Here is a 15250-nt window from a genome sequence, read left to right as displayed (position 1 = left end):
ATACCTATTACGTATTTCTAAACATATTTCTGTATGTTTATTTATACCTTGACAAATCCGGTGAGCTCTGCCAGTGGTGGAGAATCAAGTCGCTGCTTTTCCTCCCCTGCACCACGTGATTGCACGACTGTATATCGATCCATCCATCCATAGATGCTTAAAAAATAAAACACAAACAGAAACCTGTGAGTTGCAGTTGATTTAGAAGTGATAATTGTTTGTCTTTACACGAGTTATGACAAATTGACAATTGCATAAATGAGATCTGGAGTTGAGAACGTGAAGCCATTTTATTAATGAAATGGCGCCCTCTGGTGTATTTCACGGGAAACTGCGTTGAAGCAGCAATCGACGCCATACGTAAAAAAGAAATGTTTAAAAAAAAAAATACTTCAGTCGACTTCAAACTACTCTCCACTGAGTAATTGTGGATATATGTAACCATTTACAGCATAGTACTGCATTTAGTCATAGGCAATCACAAGAGTATTAAACATCCCTTTTGGTACACGTAGGTGGAGTAGATTCATTTTTTTTGCAATCATTCTGTTTTGGATTGAATATAATCCAAATCAGAATTCAGTAAAAATGCACATACAATTTAAGATAAATCCATCTACAGCTGAATTCAGAAATACTGCATTCACACTAGTATATAAACATCTAGGCCATTGTACAGTATACAGCATTTTTAATGGTTTAACACCAGTTTCACCCAACACTGTCACGCAACCAATATTTGAAATGTTTTATTTCACAGAATTTAGGACAGCCAACTGCATAAAAGAAGAAAAAAAAGAAACAGCAAGTTAAATTTGTACTCAATTTTTTTTATATAAAAAAATATCCTTTCCCCTTGTTCATAAACTGTTTGAAAAGCAGAATAAACAGAAATTACAGGGTAAATTCTGAGAAGCTGAAAGGCCAATAGCATTTGTTGGCAAATATAAATATAGTGGTTTGAACTGGGTGTCTTAACAGCTCACACGGAAAGAGTGCATACATAGAGTTAACGCGACAGTAGGACACTCGGCACTGCCTGTATCAACCTTTATTAATGTAGAAAACCATGATCCTTATTTATCAATTCAGAACATCAGCTTTATGACAAAGAAACATACATATATACATATACATATATATATACACATATGTATATACATATATATATATACACATGTATATACATATATATACACATATATATATATACACATTCAGCCAGTCCTAGTCTCTGGAGTATGACGTTTGTGTTGCCCCTTGCAACAACTTGATTGTCTACTCAGGGGCATAATTGTGAGCGTATGTGTAGTCTGTGTAGTAATTATGTGCCCCGCCCCTGCCTGTTGGGTAACCCCAAGGGCATGGACCCCCTCCAGGCCCATCCGCCCACTCGTGTCCTCGTCCCGGTCCTGGTCGCGGCCAAACTCCCGGAGGAACTCCTCTCCCCCGGAAGGGTCCAGGACCCATAGCACCCCGCATAGGCCCATGATTCATTGGTGCCGGCGGCATGCCGTAGCCCATGCCGCACATTTGCGGTGGAGGGAATTTAGATCTGACTGCTGAGCCCCCTCTGGTGGCCACTGTGTGAACACCCACAGGAGCCCCAGGTTTGTCAGTGCAATTCACTTGAGTCCTGCCACTTGGGCAAGCGGGCTTGCTCCCGCCGAGGGTTTTCCCACTCACAGTGGGATCAACCGTACCGGGCGGAACCGCGGTGCCGGTCCCTGACGTCCCCCATGCGCCCTCCCCGGCTCCGCTGAGCGTCCTGTCGGCTTGTTGCGCTGGGGTACTTGCACTGATGGGAATGCCAGTCATGTAACTTTGCTTGGCTGTGTCACCGTTGTCTACATAAGGGAGGGAGGGGGTGAGCGGAGGGGTCCCGGGAGCTCCAGGTCCTGCGGGGTCCGAGCCGTACGTGTGACCCAGCATCATGAGGTGAGGCGGAGGAGGTGGTTTGACCTCCAACGGGAGGGAGGCCAGATTGGCGAGAGGTCCCGCTGTGGTGTTGACAGTAGGTGGCGTCGCCGTGGTCAAGACTGTGGCCGGGGGGCGGTAGTCTTGCTCTTGGTTGCTGCTGCAGGGTGAGGCGGGATAGGCCGGGGAGGCGGCGTAACTGGACGAGCCGGTGTAGGAAGACCACGAGGCCGAGGGACACAGGAAACTTTGGTGAGGGTTGACGGGAAAACCTCCCGGGGACGAGTTTCCCAGGTCTGAAGAGCTCATGCCTAACTGGTTTGCGGCTTTGAATTGAGAGATGGCCGTTTTGAGAGCGCTGTAGTCGGACTGCGGCGGAGTTCCATCAGGGGTGGCCTGGTGGTCGGGGAGCGGCGGACGAAACTCTTTGGTGTTGGGCAGAGGCGGCTGCGGCGCCATCGCCGTGTCCGCTTCGGGGTTCTGCTCTTTGCCATCGATGACGCCGACGGAAGTCTCGCCGTCATCCGAGTCCAACGACATGTCCTCCGCTCCCTCGCAGTCATCGTTCACTACTGAGAAGACAGGAGGAGGTTAAAAATAGAAAAGTGTGGGCAAAAGATACAAATCAAGGCGATTCAGTGGAAAGTAAGCGTACAGTAACTGATGAGATAGTGAGCTGAGCAGAACAGGTGCAACAATTACTCTATTAAATCAACAATAATCAATAATCAAATTGATCAACAACTATTTTGATAATCAATTGTTAAGAGACCTTGTTGAATTTGAAATTGTCCAAATCCTGATTTCAGCCTCTCGGAAATAAATATTGTCAGATTGCTGTAGAGCTCCATGAAAGCAGACTGATAATCTTGGTGTTTGATCCGAGTTAAGACACCTGCTTTGGAAAACAATGATCAACATTTTTGTCTATTTTCTTGTTTTACTTTGGAGCACAATGAATATGTTTGCCGACTTTCGTTACAGACCAAAGCAGTGACTGAATTATAATCCATTAAAGTTTGTGCTGTACTGTGAATTTAAAATGTTTTTTATTTTAGCTGTGTAAATTAAATATTTTTTTTAATTAATAGATCAACTGAAAATAACCCAACATATCACTTGATTACTATATTGCAACAATTGTTAAGTGCAGCTCTAAACAGAGCAACAGAGGACAATTTAGCCAACAATTGTTGGACTGCTTGTGCTAAAACTACCCACCAGTAGAGGGCGGCGTTGGCAGCTCATTTTGACTGATGGACCCAATCAGGCTGTGGAAAGCGCTCATAATATCGTCGATGCTCGCTATCATTATTCCATTCCTGGAATACTGTAGGAACATTTCAAAGGGCCTCTCTGAAAAAAGAAAACAGAAAATGTATCCAAATAAAAATTCATTTGCCTACATGTAAATTTAAATACAATGAAGCTACCTGTGACGAAAATAAGATGCCGCTGTTGCGTGTGCTGAGCTTGTAGCTTAATTAGGCATTCGAGATCAGGAGCCTGACGTGACTGGGCGTCGCACTCGTGGTACGGAAGGAACTCGACAAGGTGCTTCTTTTGATAGGCTGTCAGGAGATTGAGGAGCCCCATCGCGTTGGTGTTCAACCTGTGACACGATACACAACGTCGTCCTCATTTTAGCTCACAGTTGGCCAAAGATTTATCTTTCTCAAACTGACCGGCCCATTTCTTTAAGCTTCTTCTGTGACTTGCAGTGCACCTTCCACTGCCAGGGCTGCTCGGGGGTACTTTGCTCCTCCAAGAACTTCAGCAATGCCTGCAGGCGATCTGAGAGAGAGAGCGAGAGAGAGAGAAAAAAATCAGTTATTACTGAACTTAAAATAAAAAACAAGAGAGCACGTTAAGAACAAGAACTAACCCTGTGTGATGAGGTCGGGATTTAGGACAAACTCATCGGATACCAGGAAGCCTCCAGACACAAACAGTTCATTGTAAGTGTGGTTCTTCACGTCGTCCAGAGTGTCAACACCAGCGAAGCTCACTGACGGCAACTTCTTCAAGGACACCAGCGCTGGGATCTACAAGATACAAACGGTGGACATTTTGGGGTGAAAATCACTTTGACAAAGGATCAGTAAATCTGCAACGAAACGCAGATGGCAGCTGAGACGGTGATGATGTCAATATTACCTTGTGCACATGAGCGGCAATGTGCTCGTTCTGAATGATGATAAGCAGTTTGTCGAGGCTGCTGCTGTTTTCCAGAAACATCTGCGGGGTGCACTCGCTGTTGCCAAGACTTTTCAAGTATTCCTTCAGGACAAACAAACAAACATTATTTTTAATTGGAATTGTAGCAATGTGCGAGCGCAGGCCAGCATAAGAAATCACTGAATGAAGGCCTCTTCACACTGCACTTAAGCGCAAGGACACGGCACTTTGTTGTCAGTCTACCAAGAAGTAACATGGATGCTTTTCCTGTTAGTTGGTTTACTGCGTTTGCCACTCTGAAATCGCCAACCGTTTCCTATTTGATGCGTCTAATGTCACAGAACTCACAAGAACATTTTTCACTTGAAGTGCTGCAAGCACATACACAATGAATGGGTTTGTTGACGGCGCGCTATGTATGCCCTGCCAAGTGCAGAGTGAAAAGGCCATCAAGACAAATAAAATCTGCGATGTAATCATGTTAGAATGAAGCTTGCAACTATGCATACAGCCTTAAAAAGATCCAGCACACTACAATTCTTACAATAATATTTTCTATGCCGCACCACTAGCCTAAACACGGCATTCCGATTAATATCAGCAAAATCCTCTCGTTTGTATCCATCTCAGGTGGCAGCCATTTTGCTATTTGCTGTCAACGGAAAAAGGTCATCACAGCTGCTCAAGGCTCCGGTGACGACCAATCATGGCTCACTTGTTTTCTGAAACTGGGTTGTGATTGGTTGTTAGCTGAGCAACTGTGATGTCCTTTTCAGTCGACAGCAAGTAGCAAAATGGCCGCCACCTGAGATGGATAAAACGGGTGGATTTTGCTGCAGAACTTATATTCCACAAAAGAAAATATTAATCACAATGTCGTGTTTAGACTAGTGGAGGCACATAAAACATATTGAAACAAATGTCCTTTTATGTACATGTTTAGTAGTTCAATGGTAACTGTACTTTGCATTAATTCTTTCTTTTTTTAATTTCCAATTACAATCGTCCATTTTTCATTCAAGTTATGCGCAATACATTTTAAGCAAATGTTTTTTTTCCTTAGTCCACCCCCCTATATTTAAGAGCATTGACTGATAATGCTAAAAATGTGCATAATATTAATGATCAAAATAGATGAAAATTTTTGTCTTTTATGTTCCTGTTTGTCATTATGGTGGTGCTAAGAGGGCCAAGAATTTTTTTGAGGTGGTACTTGGAGAAGCGCTGACCAATAAAACACTAATGGACAGAAATTTGTAGACTTTGAATATGCGCTTCTGCTTTCAAAAGGTAGCAGTTATAAGACAACCCTCATCATGACTTCATTACCGCCTCACACTGATTTCACAGTAAAGCGATGACAATGAGAAAGGGACGCTCGTCACTATTTATTATTATTATTATTATTATTATTTTTTTTTTTTAGAGTCCTACCTTGATCTCCTTGCAGACAGTACTCTCTTCGCCCTCATCCCCGGAGTAAATGTAGAACTTGACCGTATTCTTGGTGACGTCCTTAAAGATCTCCACCAGGCTGCTGAAAACTTCTGGTTTTAGCTGACCAATGAGGCTGCCCGGCATGAGTCCGGTACCGGTGCTGGCGGCGGTGCTGGCAGTGCTGGTGTTGCTGGCACTAGCAACAGCGCTGGAGGAAGTAGCAGAGACGGCCTTTTGGGATTTCTCTGGAGGGATCTGGGAGGGAGAATAAGCCTCTTCCACAATCTCAGCTGAAACTGGATCGGATTTAGTCTTGCTTTCTATCGCCTCTTTTACGAGACCTTGATTACTACTCTGAGATGGGTCGGTGTTCATCGGAAGGTCCTGTACTTCAGGTTTGGAAGTTGGCACGGATGATGGCGTCGGTACATCAGGCATGGAATCAGCCGGCTCCGTGGAAGAGGCCTTGGGTGAAACAGGTGGGGCCGGGATCAACTCTTTCAACTGCTCACTAAGTGCTTGGACGTGCTCCTGCATGGACACGGGGTTGGCGCGCTCGACGACAAAGCCTGAGAAGCTGGCCCTGTGCTGCCAGGAATTGTGCAGAGGTAGGCGCGGAGGTAGCTGCAAGGTGTATGTGATGCAATGACTTTGCATTATGTTTTTAATGTCTGAAGTGAGGCTGTGCATTTCCTGGTTCAGTATAGTGTCCAAGCTGATAGAGGGCCTGAAAGGAGCTTCCTCTGATAACGATAACGACGGTGGTGGGGCAGCCGACTGTTTCACATCAATCGCCGACGGCATCGTTGGCTCGAGGATCTCGCTCGCCACAGCCTCCGGCTCGGGCAGGGACTGTAGTTTTTCTAGATGAGAACAGAGTGGAAACGTTTCATGGTAATGCGCAGACAAATACATATATACAAACCTCTGGAGTTTGTACACCCATAAACTGATCTGGATGTATATACTCTCAAATTAAAGTTGAAAGTCTGCATTTAAAGCACATCATCTTTGTCCCCCCCCCAAAAAAAAGGATTTGTGTCAACATTCCAATATTTAAGAACCAGACTGTACATGTCAAATTTTACAATATAATTAACTCATTCGCTACCATTGACGGCTATAGATGTCAAAAATTCATTTGAACTATTTCTATTTATTTCTTTTTTTCCCACTTTTGTTATAAAAATTATGAAAACCTAGAATTTGTTTTATTGTACATTTAGAACAGATATTGAATTTGCAATTAATCATGAGTCAACTATTGAACTCATGTGATTAATTACAATTAAAAACATTTAATCATGATTTAAAAAAAATTATTATAAAAAATTAGGTACATCAGGCAATTAAATTTTCTTATTGTAATTAATTGCATGACTTTACTAGTTAACTCACGGTTAATCACAAATTTTAGATCTGTTCTAAATGTACTATAAAAAAAAAATCTAGGTTTTCATACTCTTGTTAACAAAAGTGAGGGAGAATTTTTTTTTTTAACTAATAGAAATAGTTCAAACGATTTTTTGACGTCTATAGCCATCAATAGCAGTGAATGAGTTAACTTACCTTCATTTGTGGGTATGGCACAGGTTGTGCTAGCTGAGGTTCTAGCTTGGTCTACTGGAGAGCCCGCGCTAAATGAACTTCCGGGACTACAGTCCATATCCTCCTAAACAGAGAACATAAACGTCACGAGTTGACATGATTTATACCACCATGCGTCATCGTAGGATAACACAAGTCAGAATCCGCAGTTCACATCTCACCTCTATGTAGTTTGTTTGTGACGCAAGCTCATTTTGTTTGCTACAATCAGAGGTTGCAACAGCAGGGTCCACCTTTTCAGGGCCTGTTGACTGCTCACCGTGCTTTGATTTCACAGAAATTGATCCCTGAGCAACGGCTTTGTTGAGAGTGGAGAGCAGTATCTTGAGGAGACGCTGGGTCTCGTGAACTGTTGTTGTATTAGTGTTGCCACAAGCCCTCAAGTCAGTGTCATAGATGCCCATGCTTTCCATAACCGCTGTTAGATTTTCACTCTGGCCACCATCTTCTCCCATCTCCTCCACTGGTGCCCCTAAGAGGACGAAAAAAAACGCAGTATGCACCCCATTAGGTTTAAGTGCCACCACAAACATGAACCAAGACCCAAGGCTCAAAATAACTTTTATTCTTTGAGGAGCACTTTTGCTAATAAATGGCTTCATTTGGGGAACAACTTCCTATTTCTAATTTTGAGGATCATTTTGTGCAGGTTAATGCCAGGGTCATAAAACAAGGCTTTTATTAGCACACATAAAAACAAAACAAAACAAAAACTATAATGAATAACGAATAAACAGTTAAAAATAAAAAATAAATCGAATTGTGCAGCAAACTATTTTCTTGTCTAGAAACATTTGTAAGGCAATTTCAACAAATTTAAATTGATTGAAAAACAGTATTTTGAAAAAAAAATTGTCCAAATCTCAAAAGTTAAAAACAAAACGCTGAACTCTAGTTAACCCCACCCAAATAATATTACTGTATTTAGAAATGTTTAATATACTATATATGGACGTACGCCATGACATAATTCAATACTGGTTTCCGGTCAAGGATTGTGTATTGCTGCGCATTATTTTCGCCCGACACTTATAAAATTGCTATTTTGCTGTTCAAAATTGCCTGTATTCCACTTTAATGAGGCGCAAAACGCTAACTTTTGACTCGCAAACGGCGATGCAAAATTGCTTATTTTGAGCATTGAAAACAACTAGGAGATTTATATATATATTTTTTTTTTGTTTTCAACTAATTAGTGACTTTAATATGACCCACGCAATATTACATATATTTAGTGAGTGGCACTATTTTGTTAGAATTCAGACTGTTGCATTTAATGAAATTAATGGAATTGGACAATGGACAAACAACGAGGAGATTATCATTTAAGCCATGTCATTAATTTTGCCTGATATTTGAAAGCCGACGACCGATCCACACACCAAAAAAAATTCTAAAACATTTTCCAAAACCTATCTATCAAGAAGTCGGTCACATCAGGAAATATGACTGTAGTGTCCACTCAAAACCACTTATAACCAGAAACGATGTAGCTCACAGATAGCGCTGTAATACAGTCAGCTCGAATGTGCTGTACAAATAATTGAATCACTTGCGTGGACTGATGATGAAGTTGCCGCATGTCACTAATCATTCAAAGTATTAAAATAAACATTACAGAGCAATTTTGACTGGGAGTCTCTCTAACAGCAGATTGTGTTGTGAAATTAGTAATGATACTTCTATTTACATCATAGAGCTTTCCTTACCCCTGCTGGGTTCGCCATTGCTCAGCAAATCTGTGCGTTGATGTTTGTTCTTGTCTCCCCGTTCATCGCCTTCAAACTTCCTCTTGAGGTTGTTGGACTCCAAGGCTCCATCCTCTTTTGCCCTCGTGGGATCCTTGACTAGTGCCCTCTTGTGGAGTTGGATCAGTTTCAGCAACTGCTTCATCTTGTCCTTATCGTACTCGCTCTGTGACAGCTGCACCTTGGCAGGCTGCGGCGGGGGCTGAGATTCAGTGTGGGAATCGTGCTGCAACTGGGCACCATTTGAATGGGCTAACCCCGGCGGCCCTTGTCTGTTGGCGTCTGGGGCCAGTTTCTCTGGCGCGAGCCGTTCTGCGGGCGGCTTTTCGGACAGTCTTTCGGAGCGGTCGGAGCCGCCCCAATCAGAAACAGGACTGTACTCGACAGGGACCGGGGCAGCCACAGGTGTGGGGTTGCTTATCAGTTCAATGATTTCCTTTGCCTTGTTTACGGGTAAAGTGAAGTTAGACGAGTTGTGGATGTAAGAGCGTAGTATGGCTTCCACGTTCCCTTTGGGTCTGGGTAAAGGAACCGTATATGGCCTCTCATCCACATGATACTTGTAGTCAGGCAAGATGAATGGCCGCACTCTTCCCGAGTCTACCCGACTTAAATAGTCCGTGGCTTGTCGCTCCACACCGGAACTCGGGTCCTTGCCTGCGTTTGGGCGCAATGTGAAAAAGGCGTAATGCAAGGCAGGGATGAACCGTTCCAAAGATTGGAAATTGGCGTGTGGCTCTGCTGTCAATGGCTCCGGATAGGATAGTCGGGATGCTGCGACAGACAAAAACAAAAATAATTAGGCATAATATGAGGCTTTATTTCATAAGGTTCTGACTGCCGCTTATAACAGCACTGTGCCGAATCAGACCTGAAATAACCTGGACAGATCTTAGTACATTACTCAACACAATCATCAATCTAAATTTTACATCCCACTACTTTGCCAGCGCTTCCTCCACATAAAATATAGATAAATGATAATGATAGTGGAAAAACTCACAATACTTGAAAACTGCCCTTGACTCATGAAAGAGGAATATTGCTTGCAGGCTCTTTTCATCCCGCCCCCGCCGTTCTGCAAAATAAACGGAAATTTTATTAAACGTGTAATCCTCACCGGAGCTAACAAGTAGGAGGAAAACCGACAATAGAGAATAAGGAGATAACAAAAAAAAAAAAACGCTTGCTGGCACCTTTGGACTCCATCTGTGCTGAGGACAGAAGGAAAAGAAAGCCCCGGTCATACAGGGACTTCACCAGCACCTACACAAGAACATAGACAACAGTTTAAGAAAAAATTTAAGAAAACAATTGTCACTATCAGACCGCTTGAGCCATTTGCTGGACATTTCCATATAGTTACTATGAGTTACAAGCTAGCACGCAAACAGTGGCACAGTCTGTTGGAAAACGGTGATTTGAAGGCCGTCCCATTTTGCGATGTGCAGTATTAGAAGCTCTTACAAGTAGATAAAGGAGACTCACCATCCTGTCTTTCTCCAGTTTGTTTATCAGTGCTACGAGATTGCCACTGGTCGGTTTTCCTTTTCCTTCCACAACCTCAAAGAGGCTGCATGACATCCCATATTTCACCACTGCAACAAAGGAAAACATATTGGGGATGCAAATTCATTTTCTTTCTGTCATGTAACATAGCAAATTTGCTCAAACACCTACAGTTACATTTGCAGAGTACATTCTTACTGACCTTCCCGTGATGCGCTGTAGGTGTCCCAAGAGAAGAGCACCGCGGGAATCTTTCTTTTCACCTGCTCAAGATGCATGCCTTGATTCACCTCCAGCTTCTCTGGACTGATGAATGAAACCAACAATCAACATTTTTAACAACATAAGTGTTAGCCTCAACTACAGGTTTAAATAAATCCTTCAGGTGTCAAAATTAATTCATCACCAACTAACCAATTATCAGATAAACGCCAATTATTGTAATATTCGAGTAAACGCTTAACGACAATTGTCTAAATCCGGCGATTTCAGCCGCTCAGCAAGTCAGGTGTCGTCGTGTCCTTGGGCAAGGCACACACAAATTGCCTTCATTGCCACTCACACTGGTGTATGGAAGGTGCGAATGTTTGGTGGTGGTCGCACGCTGGCAGCCTCGCTTCCGTCAGCCTGCGCCCGGGGCAGCCGTGGCTGCTTAAGTAGCTTACCGCCACTACAGTGTAAATGTGCGAGTGCATGAATAATGTATCCATTCCATTGTAAAGTGTCTTTAAGTGTCTAGAAAAGCGCTATATAAATCTGATACATAATTATTATTATTATTATTATTATTAATCCTTGTGTTGAATCTGAATCTGTTTCAAAAGGATTGGCGAGTGCATCAATCCCTCTTGCTGAATCGTTGTTTTTGGTTAATTACAAAACAATACCAAACAAACAATAATTGGTTAACAAACAATTGATAAGATTGCTGTGTAATACACTATTACAAAAGAAAATTGTATAGAATTATTTTATTAATCAATGGAATAATCCATAGAATTCTAAAATTATTCAGTAGTGGCAGCAAATTCCGTTCCTTGCATGTCAACATGCTCTATTTGACTGGGTGATCACACAGCATTGTTTACATTCACCATGGACACAGCTAGCTACCACATTCCACAATGCAAAGCGGCTTTCCCACAATGCAACACAAAAGCCGCGTTGCATTGTGGGATATGGATGCCATTTAGGGCCAGCAGTCTCCATGGTGAACATACACAGAACTAAATGCGAAAATGCTGAGACGTTACACAGTAATTTGCTTCAAGCACATAATGTCAGTACTTCATAATAAAGAGTTTTCATGTATTTCGATGTAGTATTTATTTTTGACCACAGTGATAAAAAATTAAGTATTCTGCAACTGCAACAGACTTATTACATTTGCTCTCATTTCAACGGGAAACATTATGGAACGTTTGTGAAAAGAATCACAGAACGATACAAACGTGGAAAGAGAGGTTCCTCTAGAAATGTTGTATACTCACAGTTTGAAAGGAAGGTAGGCCCGTGAGGACGATCGTAAACGTATTGGGAATAACTCCTGGCCCTTGGTTACCAGTGGACCACTCCACACGGAATAGCAGCGCCGACCTGCCATTGCAACAAATGCAGGTCATCATTTAAAAAAAGAAATACAGACGGCAGCCTACCCTCCGGCCTCAATATAACATTTTCCACTTGACTGAGATACAGGACAAATAATCTACTACTACTTTTCTGACATGAGTCAGCACGCATGCACGTTCAACCACTTCAGCAGCTGCCAAATTCAAGGAAGTTTATTTCAGGCTTTCCCCCAGCATTTTATTAGCCTGGCAGCCCACCAGGCTTTCCTTGCACCCCCCCCCCCCCAAAAAAATGACAAATAAATAAAAACTTGATCTCACTGACATTAATGAACGACGAATAGTAATCTGGATGTTTGTTGGCACCCCCACCCCCTACTTTGATGACCATGTACTTATAAACGGAGCCATGTGGAGTTTATCACTTTTTTTACTCACTATTGCCACCATCTGGCCTAAAGCGGAACTGCAACTGTCAAGCTCTCGCATGGTGCGCTTGCGCGTACGTGCGCTCGAATAAACTTTATTTTATCAGTTTTCTTGGAGTCTGAGCTGAGGCTGTGCTCGAAGTTGGGGTTTTTTTTCAGTTTATATCACAATCATGTCATACGAGCAACACTATATGACTGCGGGGACGAGCATGATGTCACCCTCCAACACGCCACCCCCTCCCCAAAGAAACTGTGGAGACGTCGAAGATACAAGCTAATAGGCGCTATTGGAGTTAAAAAAATTTTTTTTTAAGTCAGGGCTATTTGTAATCATCTGGGCATTGGTGAAGCATGCATGATGTAGAAAATGCTTTAGAATGCACAAGGTACCTTTAAAAAAAATTCCCAACGTCTCATGTTGTCCAAAGCAGCTACAGTACATTTATTATAAGATTTGAGCCCATTTACAATCATAAATTCTTAAAGGATTGAGTTCAAGACCTTTTAATATCTATTAACACCTCCTTATTAGATGTATGGATTCTTCTAAAACTTTTTAAGGATCTGCGGGAACCATGCGAGAAGTTTGCAGCTGCTGTCTGGATTATACAGAACTGTTTTCTTCTCTTTTGTGTTAGTAATCAGAGTAAGGTAATAAAAAAAAAAGTGTGGTCACCTCTGGTCTAGTCTGACAAACTTGTAACAACTCACAGATAACCAAAAAATATATACGTCGCTGAGGCTTTTACAAACTCATGAATATCAAAAATTTTACCTCGACTTCCTTCAGAGGAAATAACGCCGAGCCTATGAAACAGAGAATAACAACGGCTGTCAAGTAACAAAAGACCGCAGGGGAGATGTCACACGTTTTTCACGGGGAATGTTTTACCTGTGTGTCGATAAAGAAGCGGCTGCGGCATCTTTGCCTTTGTACTGAAAGGAAACCACAGCGTAGGGGCACACTTGCCTGGGCCGTGCTTTGATTTCATCAAAAGCAAACTCGAAAAAATATTGCTGGAAAACAAAAAGACAGTCATGTTTATATATATTTAAAAAAAAAAACTGAGTCATTCAGTTGACAAGAGTTTATACCTGTGTGAGCTCAAACGCTCTGTAAGACAGCAACGATGTAACGCGATTGGCACTTTTGGACAAATGACAATCAAACTTGGTTGCCGGTTCCTTCGCGTTGTTTGGCATGTTCTCGTGGATGTGCTTTACTCTTCCCTGAAAGGACAAAACAGCTACTTACATTTGGCACCCTGACCATGTCGACAAGTACGGTTAAAAGTGAAATACTTACCCTCATAACTTTAAAAATGATCATGTCTCCAGATGAACCAACTTCAAACGGATTGATTTGTAACAAATCAGAGAATTTGGAAAGATAAACGCCTACAATGAAAGATGAATTAGATTGAGAGAGTAACATATAAGCAGCCAGCCGTCGCTTTTGCAGTCATGTAACTTACCCACTGATGCATTTCCTACGGTTGTTATCCTGGAGTGTCCCACAGACAAACCCTTCTCACAGACCAACTGAAGCTAAAACATTCAAAGGAACATTGTTGTTAAGACCAAAATGATGACTTCCATAAGTACGCCAACACTGAAACAATATTACAGCAAAAACATCGATAAACACAGTGGAATCCCACATGACGAAAACGTGGAACTTCCATTAATTTACCACAACATCATCGCTAGTCCCATTAGCCAGCCTATAGCATTTCGGCTAACGAGTTAGCATTAAGCTAGCGGACGTTCGGCCAACTAATTGATGTGGTTTGGTTACTTCAGTCGTCCCTAGCTCCTTTACTTTTGTAACAGGAGTGACTAATAAACAACTTAACGTAAGAACACTCATGTTTTTGGGAGAACTATTCACTCTTTGCCAAATTGCACACAAGTATCTGAGCCCCCCAAAAATATGCTATTGTTTCATGTTTGACATGCTAATACAGTACATTTCAAGTCAGGTATACCAAAACGACATGTAAAGCTCTGAATCATGTCAGAAACATTCCTTGACCCGTTTGCATCCTCTGATGTGTGAAGCAAAAATTACCTTGGACTTCTCTGGGTAAAAGAAGCAATACGACTCTGTCAGTTCTTGGTCCGTCCGGCCTTCTTGCTTCATCTCTCTCCGCTTCTCAATGAACTGAAACACAATCGAGAGAAGGTTAAGTCCGAGCATCACAAACTTAACATAAAAATCCTGACAAAAGGTCTATCTGAAAATACAAGGTCAGTAATTAAGATTTCCCTGCTGCCCTTTTGGAAACCTGATCAGAAATGTGGACCGACCTCCTTCTCCAGAAGCTCATTGTGAATAAGCCTGGCCTTGCAGTAGGAGAAAGTTCCCCTCGATGATGCATCCAGGTAAAAAGAGGAGATGAGCTTCACAAGGTCGTCAAACTCGCGGCTGTCGGGTGGCAGAAGCTGGTACAAGCCTGCGCGCACAAGTAGAATGCGAGAGGGTTAGCATGGGGCTACAGCAGAACAGATGTGTTTTCATGTAAAATACATTTTTGGGACCTTTGTATTCAAGATAGCAACATGAAAAGTGAACATGAACTTAAAAAAAAACATGTACTAAGCACTTAAACACATAAAAAATCCTCAGAAATAGACAAGAAAAAAACTATTGATTTCTAGACATCAACTAACTCCATTGGACACACTGCTCTTCTCAAAAATAATGGTCTAATTGCGCTATTTAAGATGATTTTTAGGGCAAGTGACACTGCAATTTTGATTGGTCGACTTGGAGAGTACCTCAGAATATTGGCCCGTATAAACGTATTAAGGCTGAAGGAGTTATGTTGAGAAGTAATGAGGTCATACC

The 15250-nt window shown here is 42.2% G+C and overlaps 1 protein-coding gene across 4 annotated transcripts in view; it reads right to left on the bottom strand.

Moving 5' to 3' along the window:
• Positions 1 to 734: 734 nt before the first annotated feature.
• tasorb (transcription activation suppressor b) overlaps positions 735 to 15250 on the bottom strand; it is a 30210-nt gene continuing 15694 nt past the window's right edge. For 3 of the 4 annotated variants that reach the window (XM_077568830.1, XM_077568840.1, XM_077568814.1), the window contains 22 exons: positions 14710 to 14855; positions 14471 to 14563; positions 13875 to 13947; positions 13706 to 13797; positions 13495 to 13629; positions 13292 to 13416; positions 13175 to 13206; positions 11888 to 11993; positions 10600 to 10703; positions 10377 to 10486; positions 10085 to 10154; positions 9892 to 9966; positions 8850 to 9662; positions 7302 to 7612; positions 7102 to 7204; positions 5530 to 6395; positions 4075 to 4197; positions 3803 to 3962; positions 3603 to 3711; positions 3351 to 3529; positions 3139 to 3273; positions 735 to 2489 (listed from right to left, as the gene is read on the bottom strand). In XM_077568830.1, coding sequence (XP_077424956.1) covers positions 1279 to 2489; positions 3139 to 3273; positions 3351 to 3529; positions 3603 to 3711; positions 3803 to 3962; positions 4075 to 4197; positions 5530 to 6395; positions 7102 to 7204; positions 7302 to 7612; positions 8850 to 9662; positions 9892 to 9966; positions 10085 to 10154; positions 10377 to 10486; positions 10600 to 10703; positions 11888 to 11993; positions 13175 to 13206; positions 13292 to 13416; positions 13495 to 13629; positions 13706 to 13797; positions 13875 to 13947; positions 14471 to 14542 — 5004 coding nt within the window. In that variant the 5' untranslated portion in view covers positions 14543 to 14563; positions 14710 to 14855 and the 3' untranslated portion in view covers positions 735 to 1278. The remainder of the gene's footprint in view (positions 2490 to 3138; positions 3274 to 3350; positions 3530 to 3602; positions 3712 to 3802; positions 3963 to 4074; positions 4198 to 5529; positions 6396 to 7101; positions 7205 to 7301; positions 7613 to 8849; positions 9663 to 9891; positions 9967 to 10084; positions 10155 to 10376; positions 10487 to 10599; positions 10704 to 11887; positions 11994 to 13174; positions 13207 to 13291; positions 13417 to 13494; positions 13630 to 13705; positions 13798 to 13874; positions 13948 to 14470; positions 14564 to 14709; positions 14856 to 15250) is intronic. The other variant, XM_077568821.1, reaches the window with a different exon arrangement.

This window comes from Vanacampus margaritifer, chromosome 1 (genome assembly GCF_051991255.1).
Source record: "Vanacampus margaritifer isolate UIUO_Vmar chromosome 1, RoL_Vmar_1.0, whole genome shotgun sequence".
NCBI classification, from domain to species: Eukaryota; Metazoa; Chordata; class Actinopteri; order Syngnathiformes; family Syngnathidae; genus Vanacampus; species Vanacampus margaritifer.
Note: the sequence above shows the minus strand (reverse complement) of the source record. Positions and strands in the feature narration are given on the sequence as shown.